General features: G+C 42.6%; 1 protein-coding gene across 1 annotated transcript in view; it reads left to right on the forward strand.

The window, feature by feature from the left end:
- Nucleotides 1-516: 516 nt before the first annotated feature.
- EIF2AK1 (eukaryotic translation initiation factor 2 alpha kinase 1) overlaps nt 517-18,205 on the forward strand; it is a 31,389-nt gene continuing 13,700 nt past the window's right edge. Inside the window, 10 exon segments of the mRNA XM_082600367.1 lie at nt 517-705; nt 7,912-8,070; nt 11,050-11,183; nt 12,364-12,401; nt 13,159-13,258; nt 13,846-13,926; nt 14,813-14,912; nt 15,439-15,499; nt 15,829-16,156; nt 17,315-17,429. Coding sequence (XP_082456493.1) covers nt 588-705; nt 7,912-8,070; nt 11,050-11,183; nt 12,364-12,401; nt 13,159-13,258; nt 13,846-13,926; nt 14,813-14,912; nt 15,439-15,499; nt 15,829-16,156; nt 17,315-17,429 — 1,234 coding nt within the window. The 5' untranslated portion in view covers nt 517-587.

The following is an 18,205-nucleotide window of genomic DNA, read 5'->3' on the forward strand; positions in this document are numbered from 1 at the left end:
TTTGGCACTTCCCGTTTTGCTGTGGCCTAACGGTTCACCAAAATATGTTCAGTTCTCCTTGAGACGAGTCTTGTAGATGCTTTTGATATTTTTTTTTAAAATAAACGACAAATTAACAGTCACCGCTGTATCCGCAAAAAGTAAACATTTAGATCAGCATCCCTGCAGACATCCGATTCTTACACTAGCACCCGAGTCTTGGCGTGAGAAGTGAGAGCGCTGACTCGTCGGGTGTTCAGGTCTCGAGGATAGTGGGGCTGAACCGCGGGGAGCAAAGGCCGGGGTCGACTCCACGTAGGGGCCACCCAATTCCTCCCGCAACGCCGCGCCAGCCGCCGCCCGCAGAGAAGCCCGCCACGCGCCAGCACCTGGGGTCCGCCGGCACGGGACCAGCTCCCCTCCTCGAAGGGGAAGGGGCGGGGGGCGGGGCTTGAGGCAGGGCCCACCCCCTCAAGCGCCCGGGGGGCGGGCAGGTCTTCCGCCTTCCGAGGGGCTACTTCCGGATCCGGTGGCGGCCGCTGGGAGTAAATAGGGAGGCGGCGCTTGGGTGGCGGGAGGGCTATCTTGCAGCCCGCGTGCGGCGGGCGATGCTGGGGGATATCTTGGGGGCCCGGGAGCGCGAGGCGGAGGGCGACGCGGCAGGGGCTGTGCCTGCGCCGCCTGCCATCGACTTCCCGGCCGAGGGCTCGGAACCCAAGTATGATGGTGAGGGACCCGGAATGCGGCGGCGGCCCTCCCTGCCCCCGTCCACCTTCATCCCCGGGGCGGGCAGGTAGCTGCGAGGTTCGGCCCAGGACCTGGACAAGTTCGTCTGGATCCGGGCTTGAACCGGGACCCAGCGGTGCCGTATGGGGGCGGCGGGCGGGCCGTCTGGGTTAGGTGAACTCGTGTTGAAACAGGTGTCTGCAGCTTGGTCGATCGCTTACATTTCTGTTCCTTGGTTTCCTCTGTAGACTCGGGGCTGCGGACGTGCTGGGCTCTTTTCCATCTCCCGAGCCCCGGGGTGTTGTCGGGCGTTGAGCTTGAGCTTTGTAAACTACTGGAATGGAACTCTGCAGACCCTATGCGCTGAACAGTTTGGGTTAAGAGTTTTAATTTGTATCTTCTCTTGTCTTTTGCTTCACTAATCGCGTATCTAAAGACTTTTCATAGTGAGGCAGTATGGACATCATCCTCTTCGGTTAAAAAAAAAAAAAAAGCCCAAGTTTTCTTGAGGCTTTTGGTTTCTAGGAGATAGGGCTAAGTCGGCAAAGCCAGTCAAGTTATTCATAAAGCGAGAGGTACTTACAGCATTGAGTCTAACCAGTTCAGAGTATCTAATGTTTTTTTTTTTTTTTTTTTTTTTTTTTTTTTTTTTCCTTTTTGCGGTATGCGGGCCTCTCACTGTTGTGGCCTCCCCCGTTGCGGAGCACAGGCTCCGGATGCGCAGGCCCAGCGGCCATGGCTCACGGGCCCAGCCGCTCCGCGGCATATGGGATCCTCCCAGACCGGGGCACGAACCCGTATCCCCTGCATCGGCAGGCGGACTCTCAACCACTTGCGCCACCAGGGAGGCCCTCTAATGTTTTAATGAAAGTGCAATCGGCTCTTTAGCTGCAACCAGTTGTTTTGGCAAAAAAAAAAAAATTTTTTTTAAATTGAACATGAGAGTGATTTGGAGAACTTTTCCAAACTTGCAGTTGGTATCAGAAGGGAGGGAGGTTTCATGTGGACAGTCAACCCTGTAACATTTGTAGTTGGCTAAGCCCTTGCAGACATCAACATAAGGATTGGGAGTGAGCATTACAGCATATAATTATGAGCAGAACTAAGATTAAATAGGGGCCAAAATGGAGAGAGTCTGGTATGTAACGTCTGCTCAGTTTAGATATTGGACAACTAAAAATAAGGGAGTGGGGAAAGCATGTATTTAAAAAGTAAATATATTGATGATGGTAGTATAGCTATCGATATTCTGTAACCCAGTAGCAACAAATATCCCAAGTTCTCAGAATGTGGTCTTTTTTTTCCTTAGTGGATGTACACTTAAAAAAATTGAATTATAGTTAATTTACAATGTTGTGTTAGTTTCAGGTGTATAGCAAAGTGGTTCAGTTATACATAGGCATATATATTCTTTTTCAGTTTCTTTTCTATTATAGTTTATTACAAGAATTGAGTATAGTTCCCTGTGCTATACAGTAGGTCCTTGTTGTTTACCTGTTTTATATATAGCAGTGTATATGGACTTTTAATTAATTAATTATTTTTTGGGGTGCGTCGGGTCTTAGTTGCGGCATATGGGCTCTTTTTGTTGTGGCACGTGGGCTTCTCCCTAGTTGTGGCGTGTAGGTTTTTTCTCTCTAGTTGTAGCACGCAGGCTCCAGGGTTCAGTGGGCTCTAGTTGAGGCGCGCGGGTGTAGTTACTCTGCGGCACGTGGGATCTTAGTTCCCTGTCCAAGGATCGAACCCACGTCCCTTGCATTGTAAGGTGGATTCTTTACCACTGGATCACCAGGGAAGTCCCTGTATGGCCATTTTAAAAATAAAATTGTGCCATAAAAAATGAATACATTGATTCAGGGAGGTTTTTACTATGTGGTAGTTCGAATAGAATGATTACAGAGAATACATGTTAAGTTGAAGCATGAAACAAATATTAACACGTTGTAGGGATTTAAAGGAGCAAGCTGAGTTGAAAAGGTCTTAATTTATTCCTTAAATTCTTTGATTTTCATCCTTATTACTACCTACAATTCTTGATCTTAAAGAGAAACAAAAACAGACTGTGAGGGCGATTTAAGTATGCCCTTAGCACAGGACAGTTGTAAGATAACTACTTTGCAATGGGCAAACTGATTTTTTCCACGTGTCATATTATAGCAGCTCAATGATGTGTAAAGCGTTATGTCATAGAAGTCCCAGCTGTAAACAGGCAAGTCTGTCTGTTCTGTAACATTGTGATAAGGTTTTCTGCAAACCGAAGATTATTTTTGAAGGGAGTGATCGTCGATAAGCTTCTAAAAATTTCCTCCTCCTTTGGTTACTAATAATACTGCCGCATTTACGTATTGCCTTTTCTTCCAAAGAAGCCCAGAATGTCCAGACATACTTTATCTTTTTATATGAAATTTAGGTGTGTGAGAAATGTAGTTTCATTTCTAGACTTCAAACAGTAGGTAGACGATTTCTTGATGGTCGCCTGTATTGATGTGAGGAGGTCACTGCCCGCCAATGGTAGTGTCAGAAAAGTTGCAACCTAGATGTAAGAAACACCTGTGTTCTTTAGCAGCTCATCCTGTAGGGAGTCTCCTGGAGAGAGACTCAAAGGCATCAGCCTTTGATCAGAGTTTTTTTTTTCCTGTGGAACAGCATGGCGTTAGAAGGAGGGCCGACAGTAAGCCCATTGTCAGACTCATTCATTTTCCTTCTTTCATCTGACACAAATGTTTTACCTCAGATTAATTCTACAGGTTCTTTAATTCAATAATGGACCATTTGGATCATACTTTCCTCAGGAAGTTGAATCAGGTCATCCCTTTCCTGTTTGTCTTACTCCCCTCCTTCTTGGCAGAATTCTAGAACTCTAATGCACATCGGGTTTAGATACCATTTCCTACTCTTTAATAAGAGAACTTGACCTCACCGTTCCTTTCAGCCACTTAACCTCTTCCTTTTCTCTTGACCAGAACTGTGAAATGGGAAGCTTTCAGCCTCAGCCTTCATTTCCTTTCAGTTTTACTCCTTCCTGCATTTGGCTGTCTGTCCATTGGTCTTTTTAAAGTTGTCATTTTCTTGATTTATTAGGTTCAGTTGACTCCACTGAGCAACGATTCTTTTTTGTTAAAAAGTAGAATTTTCTCATTGTAGAAAATAGGAGAATGTAAAAATAGGAAAGTGTAGAAGCAGAAAACCCTCCTAAAAAAATCTCACCACTGTTGACAATTCAGTACTTAAAATTTTTTTTTCACATTAGAGAGTATGTTAAAAATGTAGAAAAGCATGAAGAAGAAAATTAGAAAAACCATAATCTCATCGCCCAGGGATTACTGTTTGTAATTTAAATATACAAACATTACATTTTGGCTTAGCTAGAGACAATTTTTTGGGTGAATTTTGCATTTAAAACTGTTTGTCAAAGAAAGGTATTCTGAATGGATTCAAGATTTTCTGTCTGATTTCGTCGTCCAGACAAGATAAAAATTTAGAGAAGTCATATGTAAAATTTAAAGGCATAAAGGAAGAAGAGGGGGAAGTGTACTTATTCACATCTCTGAGGAGAACTCACTGCTAATAATTTGGTGTATTCATTTGCACATATTTCCTGAGAGTTGCCGTATGCCAGGTAGATGCCTAGATATGAAGGATCAAACAGGCAGACTATAAAACAGCTGCTCACTAATTTCACTCTTTTTGTAGCCTCTTTCATTGAAAGCACGGGGCAGAGATTTCTGTCTGTTTTGATGTTTCTATTCTTTTTGTGTGTGTGTACATTTATATAGATATAAAATAAATATATTTTAAAATCGTGATCGTAAAAATTTTATGTTGCTTTTTATTTTTATTTTTTGGCTCTGCCTTGCGGCTTGTGGGATCTTAGTTCCCCGACCAGGGGTTGAACCCAGGCCCCCGTAGTGAAAGCTCAGAGTCCTAACCACTGGACCACCAGGGAATTACCTTATGTTGCTTTTTATTTTTTTATTTTTTAGAAACTAATCTTTTTTTTTTTTTTTTTGGCTGTGTTGGGTCTTCGTTTCTGTGCGAGGGCTTTCTCTAGTTGTGGCAAGTGGGGGCCACTCTTCATCGCGGTGCGCGGGCCTCTCACTGTCGCGGCCTCTCTTGTTGAGGAGCACAGGCTCCAGACGCACAGGCTCAGTAGTTGTGGCTCACGGGCCCAGTTGCTCCGTGGCATGTGGGATCTTCCCAGACCAAGGCTCGAACCTGTGTCCCCTGCATTGGCAGGCAGATTCTCAACCACTGCGCCACCAGGGAAGCCCCTTATGTTGCTTTTTAAATGTGAACTTTTATTAGCATTTTCTTGTGACAAATTAGTCTTTAAGAACGTTATTTTAAGACCATCACATTCTGTACTATCACTTATTTAGTCTTCGCTGTATTGGTGGAAAACAGATTTATCTTTTTTTTTACCATTAGAAATAATGATGGGTTTGACATGTGTATACATTAATCTTTGTTAATACCTGATTATTTCTTTAGAATAGACCCACAGAAGTAGGATTTGTTGGGTCAAAGAAAAATATTAAAAAAAGTTTTGATATGTTTTGCTAAAATGATAACCAGAAAGGTTGCATTGGTTTGTATGAAACTATCTCCCTCACCTTCATTAGTGTTACTGTTTATGGCCTGCTTCTTTGACTTGATACAGGATTACTTATGATTATCTTTCTATACACCATCATTTATAACAGCTACATAGTATTCTATTATATGTGTATAACTTGCTTAACAAATTTTTAATACTTTGTTATCCTGAACACCTTGTACATATATATTTGTTGTGCTTTGTTTAATTATTTCCTTGGTTTACATTTCCAAAAGTAAAGTTTTGCACGTGTGAAATTCTACAGTGTATTGTCAAAGGTTGCAAACACCCCCTTGTGTTTGAAAGTATCTAGTTTTCTGTGCCCTTAACAATACCAAGGATTCCAGGCTTTAAATAGTTACCAGTCTGATGGCAAACTCTTGTACTGTGGTTATTTTACTATGTATGTCATTACCTACTAGTTTCGTTAAGCCTATTTGAATTTTAATTGTGCTTCATTTTCTTACTAGCTTGTAAGAGTGCTATATAAATTTTATTCCCTTTTTCTTGTCATGTACAGTAAAGGTATCTGTACTGTATCTGATTTTGTGATTCATAGTTTAACTTTAAGATGTCTTTACATAGAGAAGTTTTTACATGGCCACATTTTCCATTCTTTTTCTTTCTCATATTCAGGCCATAAGTATTCATTTAAAATGAATAGCACATCTCCATTCATGCAGGTCTTTTTTGGGCCACCTACAGGTCGGAGAGGTGAATTGGTGAATGAAGTCTCAATTTCAAAACCTCCCTTCCAGGACCTTTAGTAGTTGATAGAGAAGCGTGGAATAAAATGTTTCGACTGGGGCTGATTTGAGAAGGTGTAGGATACCTGGGCCCTGTCTCCACAGGGCATTTCCAGTTGAATGGGTCAGCGGCTCCTGAGTTTGAACTCATCTCTCATCCAACAGCCCCTCTTACCAGTTTTCACTCTCGTTAACCTCTCCTTCCTCTCGTTCCTAGTGTTTTAAATCCTGACCCGTCCATTTCTTTCTTGTTATCTCTGGGACCTGTCCTTTCCTCCACATTTCTGTCACTTACCTGCTTTATAGGCTCACCCTGACTTCTTGTTGTCTCTTTTCTTTTAAATTTATTTTATTTTTTAAGTTCATTTTTGGCTGTGTTGGGTCTTCATTGCTGCGCGCGGGCTTTCTCTAGTTGCGGCGAGCGGGGACTACTCTTCGTTGCTGTGCGCGGGCTTCTCATTGCTGTGGCTTCCCTTGTTGCGGAGCACGGGCTCTAGGTGAGCGGGCTCTAGAGCGCAGGCTCAGTACTTGTGGCTCACGGGCTCCAGAGCGCAGGCTCAGTAGTTGGTGGCGCACGGGCTTAGTTGCTCTGTGGCATGTGGGATCTTCCCGGACCAGGGATCGAACCTGTGTGCTCTGCATCGGCAGGCGGATTCCTAACCACTGCGCCACCAGGGAAGCCCCTTCTTGTTGACTCTTGCATGTCTCCTTCCAGGCTACCTATCACGTGTCCAGAACAGTTTCCTCAAACATGTTTCCTGCATTGTGTTTTCGGCCGGTTAAATAATGTATTAAACAGTGCGTGAGAACCTAACGACTGTCAGCTTTAAGTGCCAACTCAGCTGTCCGCTTGGTCTTGTTCAGTGGAAAGAGGATGGGCTTGGGAGTCAGTCTGATCTGCCTGCTAACTTGTTCCTTAACCTCTCAATGAGATCAGTGTCTGCATCTGTAAAATGGGAATGGTAACATAGGGCGTTTCGGGAGGATTCGATGAGATTGTGCATATAAAACACCTGGTCCGGGCTTCCCTGATGGCGCAGTAGTTGAGAGTCCGCCTGCCGATGCAGGGGACACGGGTTCGTGCCCCGGTCCGGGAGGATCCCACATGCCGCGGAGTGGCTGGGTCCGTGAGCCATGGCCGCTGAGTCTGCGCGTCTGGAGCCTGTGCTCCGCAACGGGAGAGGCCGCAACAGTGACAGGCCCGCGTACCGCAAAAAAAAAAACCCCCCAAAACCCCACCTGGTCCATAGTGTGTAGCTCAGAGTAAAGATTCCGTTCTTCCTCCCTTTCTCTTTCTTTGCTGCCAAACTTCTTTCTCGAAGGAAGGAAGCCATCCTGTTCCTGCTTGCTTGCTTGTTTGCTGGAATATTTATTTGTTTCTACCTTTGTACACATCATCCCTAACCAGCACTTCCTCCCTTCCCGAACTGGCATCTCTCTGCTAGTCCTTCCAGAATTCAACTCAAAACTCAATTCCAGGGCCTCCCTCGTGGCGCAGTGGTTGAGAGTCCGCCTGCCGATGCAGGGGATACGGGTTCGTGCCCGGGTCTGGGAGGATCCCATATGCCGCAGAGCGGCTGGGCCCGTGAGCCACGGCCGCTGGGCCTGCGCATCCGGAGCCTGTGCTCCGCAACGGGAGAGGCCACAACAGTGAGAGGCCCGCATACCGCAAAAAGAAAAAAAAAAAAAAAAAAACTCAATTCCAGAATGTCTCTCTTGATTAACCCCACTCACCTTAACTACTGTTTTGCTTTTTATTTCCTTAAATTTAAATAGTGTGTTTTCCTAATTAGAATATGCTGTTTTGTCATTACGAGATATGTTTACCATTTCTTAAAAATTTTTTCCTTTTTTAATTTGCAGAATCTGATGTTCCCGCAGAACTCCAGGTGCTGAAAGGACCCCTACAGCAGCCGACCTTCCCTTTTGCAGTTGCAAACCAGCTGTTGCTGGTTTCTCTGCTGGAACACTTGAGCCATGTGCACGAACCAAACCTGCTTCATTCAAGACAGGTGTTTAAATGTTAGTAAGAATAAATTAACCTTGCTAAATAAAACTTGTAAAATTACTCTGTTGTTTAACGCTGTCAGTCTGAGAAGCAGCTGGTATATAAAAATGTGAAATAAGCCTTAGTAGTACATCTTGTAAACTTATTTTATGTTTTCCTTTGGGTAATTCCTTATGAATATCATCCTTGGGGACCGTGCAAAAGATTAATCACCACAAAATTGTGTGTATTTAAAAGGTAGTTCTTTTTGATTTATAAGTGATAATTCATGCAATTTTCGAAGATCTGTTACGGGTTAGTTGGTGAACAGGTACATGAAAATCCCAGGTATTGATTCGGAACTCATTTTTGCCCAGAGCCCTGAACGGTTGTGTTTTGTGTCGTTGAAGGAAACTGTTTTCCTCTACACGTTGAATACTTCCGACACCAAATGTGTGGGGCTTTCCTCCCACACGGACCAGTTCTCCTGACACCAGATGGGTGTCTTACAATTCACTTCCAACACTATCCCCCTGGAGTTGGTGTCAGATCTGGCAGGTTAAGGGCTCAGTCCTACAAGACTGTCCTCATTTCAGATGCCAGTCGAAAGTAGGAGGTCCCTAGGTTCTCAGGTTACCCCACACTTGTGTCTGACTTGGCTCCAAATTGGGGGCTCCCAGTGCCCCTCCTCAGGTTTGATAATTTGCTATAACAGCTCACAGTACTCAGGCAGACACTTACTTCTTTTAAAAAATTTATTTATTTATTTATTTATTTTGGCTGTGTTGGGTCTTCGTTGCTGCGCGTGGGCTTTCTCTAGTTGTGGCGAGCCGGGGCTACCCTTCATTGCGGTGTGCGGGCTTCTCATTAAGGTGGCTTCTCTTGTTGTGGGGCACAGGCTGTAGGCACGCGGGCTTCAGTAGTTGTGGCTTGCAGGCTCTAGAGCGCAGGTTCAGTAGCTGTGGTGCACGGGCTTAGTTGCTCCACAACATGTGGGATCTTCCCGGACCAGGGCTCGAACCCACGTCCCCTGCATTGGCAGGCGGATTCTCAACCACTGCGCCACCAGGGAAGCCCGAGACACTTACTTATGCTTACCAGTGTATTATAATAAAGGATATGATAAAGGATACAGAGGCACACAGGGTGAGGTCCTGAGGGTCCAGAGCGCTCTACCTTCTGTCCCCACAGAGTTTGGGTTCCCCACCCTCCTGGCAAGTGGATGTGTTCACCCACCCTGTACTTTAGGGATTTTTTATTGAGGCTTCATCACGTTGGTATGCTTGATTATTAACTCAGTCTCCAGCCCTTCTCCCCTCCCTGGAAGATGGGGGTGTGAAGTGGAAAGTTCTAAGCTTCTAATCAAGGCTTGGTCTTTGTGGGGACCAGCCCGCATCCTGAAGTGACCTAGGGGCTCCAGCCACCAGTCATCTCATTAGCATACAAAAAGACTCATCACTGGAGACTCCAAGGCTCTGAGAAGCTCTTGTGTCAGGAACTGAGGTCAGAGACCAAATATTAAGACAAAAGATGCTCCTAATACCCCGTCACTCAGAAGATTATAAGAGTTTTATAACTGTGGAGCTGTGTGTCAGGAGCCCGAGACAAAGATCAAAATAATCACGGTGGTTGAAAATGTTTATTCCTGCCATAGGTTACTTGTCTGAGGAGCAAGCACAGAAATGAGTAGAGTTACAGATTATGGCATTGCTGGTTCAGCTTCATAGATTGAACTCTTGAGTAGCCCACACCACAGATTCTAAGTGTCTTTTCTACCAAAAGTCTTCCCAAGTCTTGTTTGGTGTTAGAAAGCCTTAAATTTACAGATACTTTTATGTGATCTTAGAAGAACATAATGTTTTTAGTTAAAGGTAATTATCATTTTGATAAGCTTCATGGGACATAAGAAATGGTAAAAATGTTATCTGTCCAGTATACACTTATTTTCTTGAATATGTGTTGGGGGGGATGGGTCATAGAAAAGGGGGTGTTCTGTAGGTTATCTGTCCAGTATACACTTATTTTCTTGAATATGTGTTGGGGGGGATGGGTCATAGAAAAGGGGGTGTTCTGTAGGTTCCAAACCCGGGGATTATTTTCTGGTATAGAGAAGCAGATTATAATGCTTTTAATATAGTACTCTCGCTCCTGATTAAAGCAAAGCTGTGAATCTTGCTGGTTTTAAGATGTCTTAAAATTCCTTATATACAGCCTTTTTAAAGCCTGAACTTTAAGACAAAGTTGATTATTTTTTAAAGAGAAATGAGAGTGTTAATATCATTATTACCTTTTACTTACTGTTTCCCTCTTCTGACTGTGAATTTCGGTTTCCTTTCTTCCTTCGTGTCATGGTGTTCAAAATAAAGGATATTTAAGTAAATGTTTTTGATGTGGTTTAGTTAGTTGACAATCTAAATGGAGAGTTTTTCACATAGAATTTTCTCTGTAGTACCTGTATTCCTTGAACGAGTAAAAACCAAGCACTTTTGTAGAAACTTCTTTTTCTGAGCAGCCTGGTCTTGTGACTTGAGACTTGACTTCCCCCTGGGTATTTGGTCTGTACATACATCTCAGATGTGCTCTTTGTATGTTGGTTAAGGATATTCCATAATTGAAAACAACTGTTCGTATTCACTTTTGTTGTCAGTTCTAATCATTTGTTTCCACTCCTGCCTTTTAAATTTTTATTTATTTACACTACCCCTCTCCCTCCTTTTTTTTTCTTGCCTTTTTTAAAACAGAACTTAGTACTTTACTGACTGACCAAGGATGGTAAACAAATAACTGTAGAATGTAGAGTGTCAGGTAAGAAATAACAGATGAGCCCCTGATCAATGAGTGTAACCAATCATTCCATCTCTTCAGAGAATCAGTCTCCAAGCTGTAATGTGTGCGTAAACATAACTTTTTTATGATAGAGGCTATTATTATGACTCTTTATTTTCTGTGTATTCTTGAAAATTGCCATCTCATTGATGGCCTTTCTAATCATTGTTTTCCATATTTTTTTATAGTACTTTGTCAGACCTTTATCAAAATGGGGCTGCTGTCATCCTTCGCGTGTAGTGGTGAGTTTAGCTCCTTGAGGCTACATCACAGCAGAGCTATTATGCACTTAATGAGGTCAGCTAAGGAGAGAGTTCGTCAGGTAAGCACTAAGAAATGTACTTGGAGTGTGATAAAAACATTCTCATTTCAAGAGAACTGTATTTTAAAGCATTCTGAAATCCTGATTATAACATAGGTTTAACGTTAACTTCCATTTGTTTATTCAACAGATGTTTATTGAATGGCTGCTATGTGTTAGGCTCTCTTGTAGGAGCTGGGGTTCAGGCAGTGAGCAAAATAAAAGTCTGTGCCCTGGGGTGGGGGTGGTGGTGGGATGAATTGGGAGATTGGGATTGACATATATACACTAATATGTATAAAATAGATAACTAATAAGAACCTGCTGTATTAAAAAAAAAAAAAATCCCTGCCCTCAGGGAGCCGATGTTCTGACGAGCGGGCAGTAAACAGTAGAAAAAGAAAAATACATGGGGTGTTAGGTGGTGGTAAGAGTTAAGGAGAAACATAAAGCAGTGAAGGGCATTAGAAAATGTTGGGAGGGGCCGTGTAGTGTGGCAGGTAGGACCTCGCTGAGACAGGAGCAAGGAGCTGAGGTTGAGGAATGAATCACGCAGAGGGAAAGCATTCCAGGCAGAGGAGCAGCCGTGTGCTGGCATGTTTGTGAGGCTGACAGGCAGCCAGTGGCAGAGGTGGAGTAAGCAAGGGGGCACATGGGAGAGGAGGGGCAGATGGAGATGGATCTGGAGACCGTTTTAAAGTCTTTGGTTTTCACTCAGTAAAATGAGAAGTGTTGCAGGGTTCTGAGCATGGGAGTGACATAATCTGACTTTAACGGGTTCTCCCCAGCTGCTGTGTTGAGAATACATAGAGAAGGGGACTGAGGGCAGAGGCAGGGAGACACGTGCAGTCATACAGGCACAAGGTGCTGGGGGCTTGGAACGGTGACATGGGAGCAGTGGTCAGTTTCTGCTTTTATGTGAAGGGGAAGCTGGCGTTGTTTGCCGGTGGCGCTCCTTGGTAAATCTCAGCTTTGTCCTTGGATGGCAAGAATATAGCTTTTTCACGAGTGATCTTTTAGTTAATAGAAAAATGTCTTTAATTGCACACTCTTAAGTAATATTGAAAAAGCCATTGGGTGGGTGTGTTTTTTTTTTTAATATTAGTTTGAGCATTTATACCAATCTAACATTGAATTTTGATAGATTCCTTATTCCATGAAATTTTCAAAATGCTTTTTAAAAATAACTTTTTGATTTTAGGGTCCTTGTGAGGATAATTCTCATATCCAGAAGATCAGGTATGTGTTGAATACTTTTTTGACTATGCAAGGAGTAAACTGATCCAAAAGAAATCAGGATTAAGAATTAAGAATTAATCCTGAATTAATCAGAAATTAGTAGTGGGGTTAAAAATAACGTAGTTAGGGTAGTTTATGAAAATTAAAAACATTGTAAGGTTAAAAACTTTTTAAGATTTGCTAAAAACTTTGTAAGATTTCTCATTCTCACTTTGATCACCCTTCCCCCGCAATTCCATGTGGATTCCATAAGCCCCACTCTTAATTCAGAGCACTGACATCCAGTCCCTGTCAGGGGAACACCACTGAATTTCGGCTGTATGTAGGAAATGCTCGTTTAAAATCTGTTACTGGTCTGAATCATTAAGAAATTTAAGGAAACTTATCACTGAGCTTAGCTACTAACTCCTGCCTGTTAGTCATCCTTAGGATTCCTGTTAAAACAATAATAATAAATAATAATATTAACTTAATAATTATTAAAACAATAATTTCTAATTGGAACACAGATTACTGGTAAAATACTTAAAATTAATGATCCCCTTGCTATCTCTATTACGCTATTGATTAGCTTATTATCAAATGTTTTCTTCATGGAGAATGAAAACTTTCATTTTAGCTCATCCTTTCCAAATGATCACAGTTTAGTGATAAACGAGGTTTGCCAGGTTAGTAATACAGTGGACATGGTCTGTCTTAGAACATTTTGGTTCTCTCATGTTTGGGGATTGATTGATTGATTGTGTTTAACTTTCAGATCAAGGGAAGTAGGCTTTGAAGCACAAACTTCACGTTACTTGAATGAATTTGAAGAGCTTGCCATCTTAGGAAAAGGTGGATATGGAAGAGTCTACAAGGTGGTTTTCCACATATTTGTTTTGACCCCCTACTCTAAACAATGTATTTGCAGAAGTTGTTTTCATTATTATTATTTAAAGTGCTCAAAGGAAAATTCCTAGAAATCATGTATGTTTACTTTTTATTTAGATTTGTCATTTACAGGGAAGTGGGCAGGTTTTAATGTTTTCCTAACCACATTGGTGATTTAGGTGGATTCTGGAAACTTTGAGTTTCTGTTCTGTAGTTAATTTTTATTAAAAAAATCTATTAGTTGCAAAAGTTTTGCTGCTGTGTTTTGCACATAGCCTTTTTGCTAACATTCCCATCCTTCAGACCTAGAGATTCTAGGAGTTGGACTGTCAGTACAGTTGGAAAAACTATTAGTCTAGTTGACTACGGCTGACTTCTCTGAACATAGTAAAGAGAATGCATAAAGCATGGAGTCCAAACCACTGAACCTCCAGGGAATTCCCCAAGACGTGTGTCTTTAGCTTAATTTTATCTCTTTGGCTAGTTTGGATTACCTAAGGTCAGGTTAAAAGAACTTTCTTTATTCAGTTGGATTTAATGATACGATATACTTTGTCTTTTCCTCTACTTTTAGGTCAGGAATAAATTAGATGGTCAGTACTATGCAATTAAAAAAATCCTGATTAAGGGTGCAACTAAAACAGATTGCATGAAGGTATGATTTAAAACATTTACTTATTTTGAATAATTGAGTATTTAGGTCCTTTTGAAAGAGTTTGTGTGTGTGTGTTTGTGTGTATTTGGGAAATACTTGGTGGTATGGATTGCAGTTTACTAGGAATGGGTTACCATAAAATAAACATCAAGATTAAATTTTTATTTGACTTAAATTTTTTATAGGCACTTTAGGTTGACCACATTTCAGGGTCATTGCTGGAGAAATTAATTTTTTAAGTAAACTATTCATATACAATATATAACAAGCTTTTTATGAAAAACACAGGTGCTCAGTTCAGGTCCAAGTCTTCTCCCTGACATGCTGTGTGGTCCCAGGCAAACGACCTAGTCCTCTAAGCCACTTCTGTCTCCTGCCCTTGAAAATAGTGGTGACAAGAATGGTTTTATTTACCTTGGAGGTCTGGACTTACTTGTAGCAATGAAATGAGGGAATGATTATATATGAGCCATGAAAAGTGTAAAGTGCTATATGCATGTCAGTTATTTAGTTGCTATAACAACTGCAGGGCTTGCCTGGTGGCGCAGTGGTTGAGAGTCCGCCTGCCGATGCAGGGGACACGGGTTCGTGCCCCGGTCCGGGAAGATCCCATATGCCGCGGAGCGGCTGGGCCCGTGAGCCATGGCCACTGAGCCTGCATGTCCGGAGCCTGTGCTCCGCAACGAGAGAGGCCACAGCAGTGAGAGGCCCGCGTACCGCAGAAAAAAAAACCAAAACAACAACTGCATTTGTGTCTCACAAAAGTATTCCCATTATTTTAATACAGTCTAGATTCCTCGTACAGAGGGAACAAGTATTATTTAATACCATGGATATTTAACAAATTTGTCAGTAAAAACTAGCTCTAAGTATGTTTCTTCTTCAGGTACTACGGGAAGTTAAGGTGCTGGCTGGTCTTCAGCATCCTAATATTGTAGGCTATCACACTGCCTGGATAGAACATGTTCACATGGCCCAAAGGCAAGGTGAGTGGTTTTAGATGAAACAGTTGAAGGGTTGGTAAATTTCAGCCCGTGGGTGACACCAAGCCTATGTCTGTTTTTGTGCACCCCACAAGCTGAGAATTTTTTTTTAAAGAGTTAAAGGAAGAATTATTTTGTAAAGATTATATGAAATTCAAATTTCAGTGTCAGTAAAGTTTATTAGAACACAGGCTCATTCACGTGTGTTATCTTTGGCTGCTTTTGCACTACGAAAGCAGAGTTGAGTAGGGGCAGCAGAGTCCCCTAGGCCCCACAAAACCTGAAATATTTACTGTCAGGTCCTGTACGGAAGGTTCGATGAGCCCTCGCGTAGTTGAACAGCTCTGTTTTTGTCTTTTCTAAAATCTGCCAGTCATTTGAATAAGCTTGGTGTATTTGCATTTTGCCAGAAGGTCGTGACATTTTTAACTTCTTGTCTCATTTGGTCTTACTTATGTATTTTAGCTCTGCCTTTGACTATAAATTAGAAAACTGGGCTGCTTGAAGATTTCCTTTTGTTTCTATTCAGCAGATAGAATTTCTATTCAGTTGCCGTCTCTGGAAGTGATCTCTGACCAGGAGGACCCCAGGTACGTGGGCTGCCGTGTCCTTTCATGCCCTAGATGTTACCTCCAGTCACCTGCTTTGGGTCGCCTTTGCCTTTTACAACTAGGAGCTCAGGAGTGTTTTGGACTTTCTTTTTGCTTATTTTCATTACAAAATGTTAAGTTATATTCTTCCTCCTCTCAGGTATTTCCTGTCAGTATTTTTAAGTAAATGCTGCTGCTAGACAGACTGGTTGTCTCTTTTGTCAGGAGTTTACCAGTCAGATTCATACAGGCTTGAAGGAACAGTTGAGGTGCTCTGGATCTTTTTTTACATTGGTTTTTATCTTTACTGTTTTTTTTTTGGCCTCCAGAGATCAGTGTGATGTTAAAAGTGATGAAAGTAACAGCTCATCCATTATCTTCGCCGAATTCACCCCAGAAGGAGAAAAATCCTTGGGAGAATCTGGCGTTGAAAATCAGAATAATAGATTGGTGAACTACGGCGCCAGTGTAGTCACAAGAGATGCCAGTGAATTTGAACCGTCCCTTGAGCCCCAAGAAAAAGGTGTGGCTGACCAGTCTTCCAGATCGATTGTTGGGCATCGGCTGCCACTTCGGCATAATTCAGACCTAGAAGAGAATTTCGCATCCACTGAGGAATCTTCTGAAGAAAACTTAAACTTGTTGGGGCAAATGGAGGTAGATGAGTTTCCCAGAACCTGCACATTTGCTGTTTCCCTGTAATAACGGCGTGGAGGACGGTGATTAGACGTGGCCGGCCCTCCCCTGCAGCCGGCTTCCCTCCTCGGCTCCCCCTCCCTGCCTCTGCTCTTGCTCTTCTGCCCTCGCGCGGCCTCCTGACACGTGGCCCGTGTATTTGGTCCTCCCTCCTTCTCTTAGTAAACTCCTCCTGGTCCTTTTCTGACCTCCCTGACTGGGGCATCTCCTAGGTACACCCTGGAGCAGGAAGCATCACACACGTTCTGTTTCTGTGGTTGGTTAGCATCATGCTATCAAAATACAGTTATGCAGAAAGATTTTCTGTATTTTGGAACACGACTTTAGGAGACAAGTCCCAGGCAGATCACCAGGTCAGCTTTCAGTGTCCTAATTACAGTAATTAGGATTACACTGATGTGCTGGTGCTCTCACCCTTACTGAGTGTTAGTATTTAAACTTGAACGTTAACAAGGTCTGCGCATAACCTGTCGTGTTGGAATCACAAAACTGTATATACCATCTGTACGCTCGCACGTAGAATTAATCCTGGTTCTCCAGGAATATGAGGTTCTGTATTTTTATGAAACACAAAAAACTTTGAGTAGGTTCCCAGAATATAAAGGAGTTGAGTTTAAGGGACCTTTCATCAGAATCAATTCATTGCTCTGTAATACTTTGGAAAATTTTCCTGAATGGGCTACAGTGAGCTTAATTTTTGCTTACTTTTTTCTTGGACAAATTATTAGTTATGTGAAGCCAGATAAAGTGTGTGCACACTCTGGGGTATCCATAGAGTAGTAGAATACCATACAGCCAGTCTGATGCTTTATCTTCAGCTTTAAAAACTGTTTATCTTGAGAGCAGACTAAACAGTTTCAGGCCCACGGACTCTGTCACGTTCAAGAGCTTCTTCCATTTAATACCTGCCTAACCCCAGCCGGGCCTGCCTCTGCCCACTTGGGTCGTGACGCGTTGTGTTAAGTATTGTCTCCTTCACTAGACTTCAGGCTTCTCGGGCAGGCTTGTGTCTGTAGTCTCTGTCCACAGGACGTAGCCTGGTGCTTGGCCTGGGGTAGGCAAGGGAGCATTTGTCCGCTAAATGGTGCAGATGGGAGCCAGCGGTGTGTCGCCCCCTAGGTGCAGTACCACCTGATGCTGCACATCCAGATGCAGCTGTGTGAGCTCTCGCTGTGGGACTGGATCACGGAGAGGAACCAGCAGGGCTGGGAGAGGAGCATGGATGAATCCGCATGTAAGTACCATGTGGGTGTTCGAGAGCTGGGCTGGGAACTACAGACATATCTGCCGCCTTCTGCCTCCAGGTGCTTTAGATTGGGGGAAAAATCACATTTTTAAAATATAAGTAGGTATTTGGAAGTTAATATTTTCTGTTATAGATACATAGGTTTTTGATATTTAAGAGTACTATGCTAGAATTTAGTATAATGATTTCAGGTAGAAAAGTGCTTTTAAAAATTTTTGAAGGGAAAATTTAAATATTTGTTTTATTTTTTTAACCTGAAAATGTGATACTTTGGGACTTCCCTGGCAGTCCAGTGGTTAAGACTCTGTGCTTCCACTGCAGGGGGCATGGGTTCAATCCCTAGTCGGGGAACTAAGATCCTGCATGCTGTGCGGTGTGGCCAAGAAAAAAAAAAAGACTGAAAATGCGATACTTCTATATAAAGAAACCTTTAAAGAAACCCTTATAGAAGGGCATGTGGTCAAAAGTTTGTCTCCCTCAAGATCCATATCCCCCCCCGCTCCCCTGCAGTTATACAATAGCCTCTAGAAGTACTCTGTTAGGTTAATATTTGTAGAATATTATAACACTGGTTCTCAACTTAACACTGCATGTAGAAATCACCTGGGGAACTTTTAAAAAGATGTTGTCAATAAAAAAAGTAACTTTACAGTGGAAGAAACGTGACAAACACCCCCTCAGCAAGTAATCAAGGTCAGCATGAACAGCGATAACTCATGTTGATAGTATGTGCCCTTGATAAGAAGCTATGCGAAGGTCACGGT

This window comes from Mesoplodon mirus (assembly GCF_964341445.2).
Source record: "Mesoplodon mirus genome assembly, chromosome: 15".
Taxonomy (NCBI): Eukaryota; Metazoa; Chordata; class Mammalia; order Artiodactyla; family Ziphiidae; genus Mesoplodon; species Mesoplodon mirus.